Source organism: Enhydra lutris, unplaced genomic scaffold, assembly GCF_002288905.1.
Source record: "Enhydra lutris kenyoni isolate GAN:26980312 unplaced genomic scaffold, ASM228890v2 scaffoldscaffold109, whole genome shotgun sequence".
Lineage (NCBI taxonomy): Eukaryota > Metazoa > Chordata > Mammalia > Carnivora > Mustelidae > Enhydra > Enhydra lutris.
The window spans coordinates 324933-336659 of NW_019154193.1; the positions used below are offsets into that span (position 1 = coordinate 324933).

The 11727-nt window shown below is 43.9% G+C and overlaps 1 protein-coding gene across 1 annotated transcript in view; it reads right to left on the reverse strand.

Annotated features, from left to right (window-relative positions):
• Positions 1–2073: 2073 nt before the first annotated feature.
• The window catches only part of LOC111139474 (phosphatidylinositol glycan anchor biosynthesis class L), a 63405-nt gene continuing 53751 nt past the window's right edge, over positions 2074–11727 (reverse strand). The window contains exons 4-7 of the mRNA XM_022491741.1: positions 10886–10953; positions 8081–8112; positions 6459–6592; positions 2074–2334 (exon numbers count right to left, since the gene is read on the reverse strand). Coding sequence (XP_022347449.1) covers positions 2236–2334; positions 6459–6592; positions 8081–8112; positions 10886–10953 — 333 coding nt within the window. The 3' untranslated portion in view covers positions 2074–2235. The remainder of the gene's footprint in view (positions 2335–6458; positions 6593–8080; positions 8113–10885; positions 10954–11727) is intronic.

Below are 11727 nucleotides of genomic sequence, written 5' to 3' on the forward strand. Positions count from 1 at the left end.
TTACATTATATAAAAAGTATATAATCACATCAAAACTATTAATGAACAACAATAAAAATCCTTTAAAATTATAAATGTTCATTTTAGAAAGATGACCTTACTAATTAGCAATTACCTTTCTTTAAAAAAAAACAAGCTCTACATCCAACATGGGGCTTGAACTCAAGACACCCCAAGATCAAGAGTCCCATGCTCTACCAACCGAGCCAGCCAGGCACCCCAGTTATTACCTTTTGCATATATATATCTATCTCTCTTTCTATATATATATACACTTTTATGTGGGTGTATACATACACACATATTTGTGCAAGTATGTTTAACTAAAATGAGATTGTACCATTCCTAACCTGCTTTCAAAAATTTATCATAAACACTCCTCTTTCTTACTAAATATGATTGCATCACTGGATTTTTCAAATTGTATTATAAATAATACTGTGATGATGTCTGTATATATAATTTTAATTTTTTAAGTATTTCCTTAGGTCACAGGGTTTGGGTATTTTTTTTTAATTTTATTTATTTATTTGACAGACAGAGATCACAAGTAGGCAAAGAGACAGGCAGAGAGAGAGGGGGAAGTAGGCTCCCTGATGCAGGACTTGATCCCAGGACCCTGAGATCATGACCTGAGCTGAAGGCGGAGGCTTAACCCACTGAGCCACCAGGAACCCCAGGGTTTGGGTATTTTATAAGCTCTTAATACATACTGAGACTTGCAGTCTGGAGAGGCTGGCCCAGGGCCTGTCTTATCAGAAGTAGGACAGGAGGCAGCTTGTCCCCTGCCCCCACCCCCCCACCATCTAGCATCAGTGGCTGATTTTTTCTCACAGTTTCTAAGGAGGCTATTAGGAGCCACTGACAGATTTTAAGTAGACAGATAACATAACCAGATTTGCATTTCAGACTCCTGTTTTAGGGCCTATACTCTGGCTTAGTACCATTTGGCCCATAGGAGGCATCAAGAGAGCAGGTCTGTAACCTGTTGCTATGGAGACAGCAGTGCAGGCTTTCCGCCAAGAGCCAGAAAGGATACCCCTGGACAATGTGCACCAAGGTCCTTTTTGTGTCAGGACTTCAACTCCTGCGAGTCCCTCTGCGTTAGGGCTGCTTGTGCATCTCCGAACACCAGTGACTCACCTTTCCTGGGCCCTGACTGCGCGCCAGACCCTTTCCTGGGCGCCCACCAGGCTTAGTCTCCTCTGAGGTTGGTACCGTGACCGCGCTCCCTTTTGCACACGAGACAACTGAGTCAGACAAAGGTTAAACACCTTGTCTGTGATTACGCTGTTGCTAAATCTGGCCTCACAGCAGTATGCGGAGCCTGTGCCCTTGACCCCTAAGCTTCCCAGCCTCGGGCCACTTCCCTGGACCGTTGGCTGGGCCGTGGGAGTAGTTTCCAAGCCAGACCCCTCAGACTGCTTTTGTCTGTAGCACAATTTTACGACATCAGCATTTTGGTTTTGTTTAGTTTTGGTTGAGGGTTAAAAAAAAACCCAACAACACACAAGAGTTCCTGATTTGTCTTCCTGTTTCCTCCTTCCCTCAAAAGACAGGGAGCTGAGATATTTGACTGGACGCTCCTTCCGGGCAGGTCCACATCGTAATAGTCTGAGCAGGAAATGGTGGGCGTCGTGGTCGGCCTCTGGCCTTCTGGAGCCCCAGTCGGTTTAACGACTGTGAGGTTAAGTAGAGAAGCTTCCTCGGGACTCAAACTTGATACAGAGGCCATGATGTGAATCAAAGTAATAATGGCTGAACTCACTCTCTATAGGGGCTGCTCGTGTGTGTGCTTGGTGAGGCTGTTTTGGAAACAACATAAAAATTCTGCCTCATGGCCTCTGAGAAGTGATCTGGGAGCACTTTTCGGAGCATTTATCATCACAGCAGGCTCTGTGGTAGATGCCTGACTGACATGGTGCCATTATGTAGCGTGTTTTCCAGAAGAACTTGAGAAGCTGTCAGGGTAGCTACTGGTATCCTGGGGTTGGTTTGGTTTGGGCTGCTGTGGGGCTTTCTCCTCAGAGGAAGAAGCTGATGTTGGGACCACTCATTGGCCTACACGGCCCCCCTCGAGTTAGAGCTTCTCAGCGCGGACCCGCAGAGCTCTGGAAGGCTCCCGCCATGGGGTTCTCCTTCAGTTCAGGCTGATCCGCCAGCTCAAGGCCTGGGCCCAGGCGTTCTGGTCTTTGCTTCTCCCTGTGTTCCTTAGCCTGAAGACCCCTCCAGGCTTCAGAGGAAGTGCAGGGAGTTGATTCTCATGTACCTGGAGAAGAGCACGTAGAGGCGGCGGAACCAGAGCAGCTGGCTGTGGTGGCAGGACATGGCTCTCTAGGAGAAGCAGAGAGGCCTGGTCATGGAACTGTTTCACTCCCTCTTTCCTCACCTGAACTGCTTCTTCCCACGAGCTCAGCTCGTGCTGTAGCCTACTCTGGCTTCTCCCTGGAACTAGCGAAGCTCTCTGGATGGGCCTCCCATGGCTGCCTCCCCTGTCCCACCTCCTACTGACAACCCAGTGATAAATTCACAGGATAGTAATGGCGGCCACAGCGTGCGGGCGGTCTCCATGCATCACCTCAGCTTAGACAACACGGCTGGCATCTGAAGCCAGAGCCACGTGAATGACCCTGAAGCCCACATTCTTAATTTCTTTGCTCCCCTACATCGTATAGATCAAATGTACGAGGAGGTTTTATGGGAAGTCAGCTACATTATTGTGCTCACGCTCCTCTGAATTACGGAAGCTGGAAGAAAGAGGAAGAGAAGAAACTAGAAGGCACAGAGACACATTCACGCCAAAGTGTACCCATGGGTGTGGGGTTCTCCTTGCCAAAATGTGTATTATCTTGTTATTTAGACCTAGAGTAGTTCAGTTTTAAACCATAGATCATAGCGACTGATGAAACTAGATATAACATATATAAATATATATGAAATGCATATATATTTATATATATTTATTATATTATATATAATATATATTTATATATGTATATAAATATATATATGAAACTAGATATAACATATATAAATATTTCCTGCCTGCTTTTCTCTAAGTACCAAAAGTCAACTGCCTCTCTGAGCTATTATCATTGAAGACCTTTATGTAAAGAACTCATTTTATTTTTATTTTTTTTATGATTTTATTTATTTGTCAGAGAGAGAACACAAGCACGGCAAGTGGCAGAGGGAGAGGGAGAAGCAGACTCCCCACTGAGCAGGGAGCCCGAAGTGGGACTTGATCCCAGGACCCCGGGATCACCACCCAAGCCGAAGGCAGATGCCCAACCAACCAAACCACCCAGGTGTCCCCAAAATGTTTATTTTAGAAAAACATTGAGAGAGGGGTGCCTGGGTGGCTTAGTGGGTTAAGCCTCTGCCTTCAGCTCAGGTCATGGTCTTAGGGTCCTGGGATCAAGCCCCACATCGGGCTCTCTGCTCAGCAGGGAGCCTGCTTTCCCCCTCTCTCTGCCTGCCTCTCTGCCTACTTGTGATCTCTGTCTGTCAAATAAATAAATAAAATCTTTAAAAAAAAAAAAAAACATTGAGAGAAGGGATGAACTTTGTAGCCCAGACACACTTGACTTGTCTGTTTTTAGCAGCTACCAAGTCACATGAGTCTCCCAAATCATCCTGCCCACAGTGGTCTAATTTTTGGGTTCCCTAATGTTTCAACGGCTTTTCAGTACCCATTCAATACAATAGGCACTTACTGTCCATTTGTTTTCTTACAAACTGTTTTTCTATTACTTTTCCAAGGGAATATAAAACATCAAATTTTTTTCTATACCTCCCCTCCTTTTTGGAGCATTTCCACTACATTTCCTTCAAAGATATGATTTTGCAGGTTATCCAGTACTACAATCAATTCATCTGCTAAATATTAGTTCCCTTTTTTTTCTTTTTTTTTTTTTTTAAGATTTTATTTATTTATTTGACAGACAGAGATCACAAGTAGGCAGAGAGGCAGGCAGAGAGAGAGGAAGGGAAGCAGGCTCCCTGCACAGTGGGGAGTCTGCTTCTCCCTCTGCCCCTCCCACTGCTCAGGCTCTCTCTCAGTCTCTTTCTCTATTAAATAAATAAAATCTTAAAAAGATAGTTTTTAAAAAAATTAAAAAGCGGTTAGAATACACAAGTTGTGACTGATACATGTACTAAGCTCTGGTGGTTATATCTAGCATCTCAAACAAAAACCACAGAGCACACACATTCTTTTTAGATAACACGTTAACATTTACAAAAACTGATCATAAAGTAGCTAATTCACTAAGGAATTCTCAATAAGTTTTTAAAAAACCAGTATGACACAAGCCACATGTAGTGACCAGGAAGCAATTCAATTCTAAATCAACAATAAAAAGGCTACAGGATAATTCGTGTTCTGGTAGCTACCTTCTATAAAGTTACTGCAAACACTTGAATTAGTCAATACCGTATCTTGTTCCTAGGGGAAATAATGGTTTTGGTTCCTGAGAGCCTCTGGTCTCAATATTTTCATCAACTGATCAGTACATGACCTTGTTTTATGTGGGTTTCTGTTTAAAGATGCCTTTTTAATATTATGTTATCAATTCATTCACCGAATTCACAGCCAATAGGGCTGTAACTCATGCATGAATGAACCTTATCTAACTCACCTCCTTTCTCTATAAGAGGTATCACAGCTTTTCCGCCCTTAGAATCATTAGACAGCACTTGAATGGCTTACTCAGAAGACATTTAAAACAGTAAAATCACCAACAAAAAGCACAAAAATGAGAACAATGTGTCACCAAAAATACTGAAGAGAGGATACTTGTTTGCAGAGCTGAAACAAGAAAGCAGAGGGTCACCTTGTTCAACCTCAGCGGGGAACCTGGGTGTGTGCATTGGTGACAACTTAAAACCTCACTGCCCTGCAGATACGCATGTCCACAAATGACCACAAAAGCCCCATATTAATTTTGGGGTTACGAGTAAATTTTAGCACGTAGGCGCATTTGCAAAGATGGAACCTGTGGATAATGAGGATTGATGGTACACACACACACACGCACGCACGCATTTGTAAACTCGAAAATACACCCTTAAAAGCCTCATGTATTAAAGAGGAACTCAAAATGGAAACTGTAAGTTACTTATAACTGAGTGACAGTAGAGTGTGTATCAATACTTGTTGGGTGCAGCTAAAGAAATACTTCAAGGGAAATTAATAGTATTAAAGTGTATTTTTAAAAAAAGATTGAAAATGGGGAAAAAAGCTAACCTTTTCAGTCCAAGATATTAAAAAAAAGAAAAAACAGTGTAAAATCTGAATAAAGTAGAAGGACATAAATAAAGAACAGAAAGTAAGGAACTATCAAATAAAACAAAGGAGAATTCATGTTTCTGGTCAGTGTTGCATTCTCAGTATCTAGCAAAGTGCCTCGTAGTAGGTATAAATGTGTATCACAGACAGTTCAGAAAATAAAGCTAAGCAAAATAATAATAATAATAAAACTTTAACTATAATTACATATATTATATAAATATTATCTATAATATATAGTCACACTATATTATATATATAATGTATTATATGTATATATTGTATATATATAATTCCATATACATATAAAATGTATATTTTGTATGTATGTATTTAATATATTGTATATATATATAATTATATATAAATATATAAAATATAAAAATATATAAAATTGTATATATATAAATTGTATATATACAATATATAATTATATATTATATATATAATATATAATGCAATATATATATATAATACATTATATATAATATATAGTCACACTCTAGTCACACCTGGAGGCAGATTGGATCAATTCTCCTTAACTCCCTAACTCCGTGGTTTTCAGAATCACCCGCCCCTTGGACAGCTAAGAGTTTTCACTATGAGGCCTTTGCTGGGCCTGACATTTCCTCAGCAGGTAAATAAGCCTCTGGTGGTCTATCCTATTGGCTCTTTACAGAGGCTCCTGGCAGGTCTGAGGTCCTCTCTGTACATCCTTACAGTGGAATGCAGGCACCCATAACAATTCTAATGTATAATGACATAGAAGAAAATCGTCATAATGTTGTTAGGACAGGTTTTAAATAGTAGGCACTGTGTAATCCCATTAAAAAAAATATATATGTTAGCAATGATTTTCTCTGAGTGGTAGCATTCAGGGTAATTTTTATTGATTATCTTTATTTTCTTCTTGATGCTTTTTATAAAGTATTTCTAGATGTTCTACAACGAGCATTGTACTTTTACTTTTAAAAATCATGTATTACGTTTATGATCAGAAAAAAGGGCAAAAGTCCTTGAGAAGCTATGACTGCCAAGGTCTAGCTGGATAGTCCTGACACTCAGATGCTAAGCCACTACGGAAGGTCTTCGCTTAGGGGTCGTGGGGGCCCAGGAGGTCTGGGACAGAGATCTGGAGGGAGGGTGTCAGGGAATTCACAATCCTCACCTTGGCCTGTGCCACTTCTTTGCTGGTGAGCACGAAGAGGACATCCCGGGTATGAAGCAGAGAAAAGGGCAGGTCCAGAAGGGAGATGTACTTGCGCAACACATTCACTGACTGAAGCGTGAGCACCGAGCACCCTGGTTGGGGGAGGCGGAGAGGGGAGAAGTGAAGAGTCTTGTTGCTTCCAGGCAGATTTCACCTGAGCACCCTACTCCTCCTCTGGGGCTCAGGGCAGGGCAAAACCATGGCCACAGAGTAGCCAGATATCTCGGTAGCACCAAAGGTGCTCTTTGCCCATCATTCTCACAGACAGGAAGAGTGAAAGGACCACAGAACATCTGGCCGGCAGCCCCCTACTCAAGCCCTAGCAAGATTAAGGTGGTTGCTAGAGGTTGGAAACTGGCTACTTTAAGGCCAAGGGAAAGGCGATAAAGACCAGAATTTTGGGATTGGGAGGCAAGAGACCTAGCTCCTGCTCTGACGCTCAAGACCTGACAGACTTGGGAAAGTGCCTTCTGCTCTCTGAGACTCAGTTTTCTCATCTGTAAAGTGGTGTTGACAATGTGGAAGCCTGTCTCACGGAGCTGGTATTGGCCCACTCAGAAAGAGCATACCTGACTGTGTTCTCACTTGCGTCATCTTCTTGTCGCTCCTGAGGGATGTCTCCTATTCCCACCGACAGACCAGAAACTGGCCTAGAGAGGTTAAGCCTCAGTGTCACACAGTAAATGGCCAAGTGGGGTCAAACACCTTTCAAGTAGGTGAACCCCTCAAACACTCATCAGCTGTTTGCACCCTGGCTAAGTGATGGGGGCTGGGATGGGAGTTTAGATGGACAGACTGAAAGAACATTGGAGGTGAGAAAAGACCCACCTGGGAAGAAAGCTAGACAGATGAGCGGGCAAGGCCTGGGGTCATGGTTAATTTCATGTGTCAACTCAACTGGGTCACAGGCTACCCAGATATTTGGCTGATTACTTCTGGGTGTGCCTGGGAAGGTATTTGTGGATGAGACTAACATTTAAATCAGTGGACTCAGGAAAGCAGATAGCCTTCCCCCCAGTGAGGGTGGGCATGGTCCCATTCACTGAGGGCCTGAATAGAAGAATAGATAGAAGAAGGGAGAATTTGTTCTTTTCTGCTTAACTCTTGAGCTGAGACACTGGTCATCTCCTGCCCTTGGACCGGGATTTACACCACTGGCTCTCCTACTTCTCAGGCCTTTGGACCCAGACTGACTGACACCACCAGCTTTCCTGGGGCCCCAGTTTGCAGAAGGCAGACTGTGAGACTTCTCAGCTTCTGTACTTGGATGAGTCAAGTTTTATAATAAGTCTCTTTTCTACATGTATCTCCTATTGGTTTTGTGTTCCTAACACCTCTGGCCTCCCCTCACACCCAGAGGCTGCCTGGCTGGCAGGGGACTTCCCAATGGAGACAACCTGGTTTTAAGGACTGAGGACCCACATGGACAGACACAGTGAGCTAGGTCAAGAGGAGTGTGACCCAGCCTCCCCAGCCCCTTGGCTTGACCTAGGGCAATTCTCCATATATTTACAATTTTCACTCAATAAGTTTCTTAGAGGGATAGTAATTAGCAGACTTTGGCAAAACAGACCACTTACCTTCAGGTAACTTCCCTTCTGAGTGGAGGGTCCTGGAGGAGGAAAGAACAGGAGTGAGAGGGAGTAAGAATTCCTTTGCAGTTAACAGGAAGAGTCTTCAGAGTACAGGGGTCAAGGGCAGGCCTCTCCAGTATGGGCTACAATGGCATGTATGTTACCTTGAGTTAAAAGCAATCAAAACCCATCAAATTCAGGAAAACCACTTTGCACCTGCCCGCCAGCCACCTGAACTTACACTGGAAATGGGCCTGTACCAGGAAGAGAACTAGTCATAGAGATTCCTTTTTATCTAAGAAACTTATCGGGATAAAAGGGCCACCTTTGTTTTCCAAACATTTCAATCTTCCTGCTAATGGTCTTCCTCTCCTTGTACCCCAGACTCCCATTCTGCTCCTGAGCTCAAGATGACATATAAGTCTCATGTTGCCTGACAGTCTCTGGAATTTCATGTTTGTCTGGATTCATGTTTGCATGGATTTTGTGGGACAAAATTAAATTTGATTTTCTCGTGTTAATAATTTCTCGTGGAAATTTAATTCTTAGTCCAGCTAGAAGAATCTTGGACAGAAGAAAATTTCTTCCTCCCCAACAGTGGTAAGGTCTGCCACACCCTATGATCCCCCCATGGGTTTTTTTTTTAATTTTTAAGATTTTATTTATTTATTTGACAGACAGAGATCACAAGTAGGCAGAGAGGCAAGCAGAGAGAGGGGGAAGCAGGATCCCTGCTGAGCAGAGAGCCCGATTTGGGGCTCAATCCCAGGACCCTGAGATCATGACCTGAGCCGAAGGCAGAGGCTTAATCCACTGAGCCACCCAGGTGCCCCCCCACCCACAGGTTTTTAGGTAGTTTTTTTGCATCAGTCACCATATAGGTTTCTGGGATTCCATACCTCTGGCTATAGCTGAAAGGACAAGTGTGGGCACCATCCCCAAGATTAGCCAATCTGGGGGACGACTAATAGTTATGAAGTGCCTTGGTCCAAGCTTTGCCCATAAGAAAAGAAGGTAACTATGATGGACTTTTCAAAGTTTCTCTCTTTTGAAATTGAATTTGAGTATGACAGGAGGCTATTTTAAAATATTAATTGAGGGGCACCTGGGTGGCTCAGTGGGTTAAAGCCTCTGCCTTTGGCTCAGGTCATGATCCCATTGAGCCCCGCATTGATTCCCTCTACTGAGCAGGGAGCCTGCTTCCCTTCCTCTCTCTCTTTGCCTGCCTCTCTGCCTACTTGTGATCTCTGTCTGTCAAATAAATAAATAAAATTTTAAAAATAAATAAATAAATAAATAAAAATATTAATTGATATTTCTTCTCTAATAGTTCTTTCTCCTTTTCAACCTCCCCTGCTCCCACCTTCTCACAGTGAAGGCCATTCTACACTCCCAACAGCAGTGGGCAATCCAACAGCAATGAACTCCAGATCCCTTGCCTGCTTTTGTTTGGAAGCGAAGAAATGGAGAAAAGATGGGATAAGTGGTCCAACTCCACCACCAACACACAGACAACATACTCATATGAAATGGATTTCAGTTCTACTACTTCTGCCATTGTTCAGCCTGGCAGTGCTGGGAAAACCACTTCACTTCCTCAGTTAAATGAGGTGGTTGGACTTAACGATAGGGGAATCATTTCCAACTTTACATATTTCACTGGTCTGGTCTGAGAATGTTGGGCATGTTTAGAAGAAAGTTCTAAAGTAAGTCCTTTACTTCAAGTTGTCCCTTCCCTTCCCCTAGGCCAGGTCCACCACTCCCCCACTCATGGCGCCAGGGAGAAGTACTTCTCTAGAGGCTGGGAAACACAGTTTATGTTTATATGACCCTGAATAAGTCCCTCAATATCTCTGAGGTGCATTTTTTTGGTTTGTTTTTTAACAGTAAAATACAGATGCCTATCGGTAAAATAGGGTGGCTATGAAGAACAAAAGTTTTCCTATTACATATGTATATCTTCCTTTTCCAAAGAAAGATTTGATACAGTGTACAAAATGTACAAAAGAGGGGCGCCTGGGTGGCTTAGTCATTAAGCGTCTGCCTTCAGCTCGGGTCATGATCCCAGGGTCCTGGGATTGAGCCCCGCATCCGGCTCCCTGCTCAGTGTCTCCCACTCCCCCTGCTTGTGTTCCCTCTCTCGCTGTCTGTCAAATAAATAAATAAAATCTTTTTAAAATAAGGTACAAAAGAAATTAGAATGAAAGGAGGAAAGGGATGCCTGGGTGGCTCAGTTGGTTAAGCATCTGCCTTCAGCTCAGGTCATGATCCCAGGGTCCTGGGATCAAGTCCTGCATTGGGCTCCTCGCTCACTGGGGAGCCTGCTTCTCCCTCATTCTGCCCCTCCCCCTACTTGTGCTCACTCTCGCTCTCTCTTTCTCTCTCTGACAAAGAAATAAATAAAATCTTTTTTAAAAAAGGAGGAAAAAGAAGATGAAGCCACAAGGCACACTGATTTATAGAACTCACTCCCTCAAATCTCCCACATGTGCTACATGGGGTTGCAAGTTTGGCCTGAAACCTCTCTGTGGCCAAAGCAAAGACAGAAATAAAATGTCACCCCATTTTTCCGTGTGGAAAAAACCCTCACGAGTTGAGGAGGCAAAACAATGATAAGATGACTTAGGAGGGATTTCTCACACACACGGCGTGGTGAGCTGTGGTGAGCAATGTGGTCAACAATGGCTCTCTGTACCTCAGTGGCCAGTTCCCTGAGGGCTCAGATGGTGAGCGGGGGAAGCCCTTTAGAAGCCACCCGCCTGGAGCAAAGGAACAGCCCCCCCCCCCCACCTGCAACATGCAGAGTCATACCTCACAGCTGCATACAGAGCAACATGATTGCGGTGACCACTGACTCCCCCTGCATCAAACGTCACCACCTGTAGAGAAACAGGGTGGTCACTCATTTTTTTGTTTTTTTAAGATTTTATTTGTTTACTGGACAGAAAGAGAGATCACAAGTAGGCAGAGAGGCAGGCAGAGAGAGAGGGGGAAGCAGGCTCCCCACCAAGCAGAGAACCCGATGCGGGGCCCGATCCCAGGACCCTGAGATCATGACCCGAGCTGAAGGCAGAAGCCCAACCCACTGAGCCACCCAGGCGCCCCAGGGTGGTCACTCATGATTGAATACTTTCTTTGCCTCAATTTCAAGGCAGCTGTTCCCGTTCCCCTGGCCAGAAAAAGCGCACACAGAACTCTGTACCCAATTCTGGGTACAACCGAACTCACTTCCAAGCGGATCGGTGGGGTAAACCCATTGCATTGGCCAGTTGTGTGGAGACTGTGTGGGTTTTACTGTTTACTCTTGTTCTGGGCCAGTGAAGCAGAGGGGAATTCGGCCACGATACAAACCTGGTTTAGAGGATCCTTGTTTCTTATCTGCCTGGCCGTTTATTAGCATGCTTCGTTCTCATGGCTGGCTGCGGGGTGAACTTTGTTCTTGTAGATGCTGGCTGATTTATGTTTATGTGGCCCCTTTCCTTGTGCTGTAGTGAGGGCACAAAGTCTTTGAGGGACAGTGCCCACCATGCCCCGGGGTTAAGATCACAGAAGTCTATTCACGCACGGACTGCCTCTGTATTTTCTACTTATTAAGGATAAGCTAGTCTGGGTTCCAACATTTCATTTCTTTCTTTTCTTTTTTTTTTTTTTTT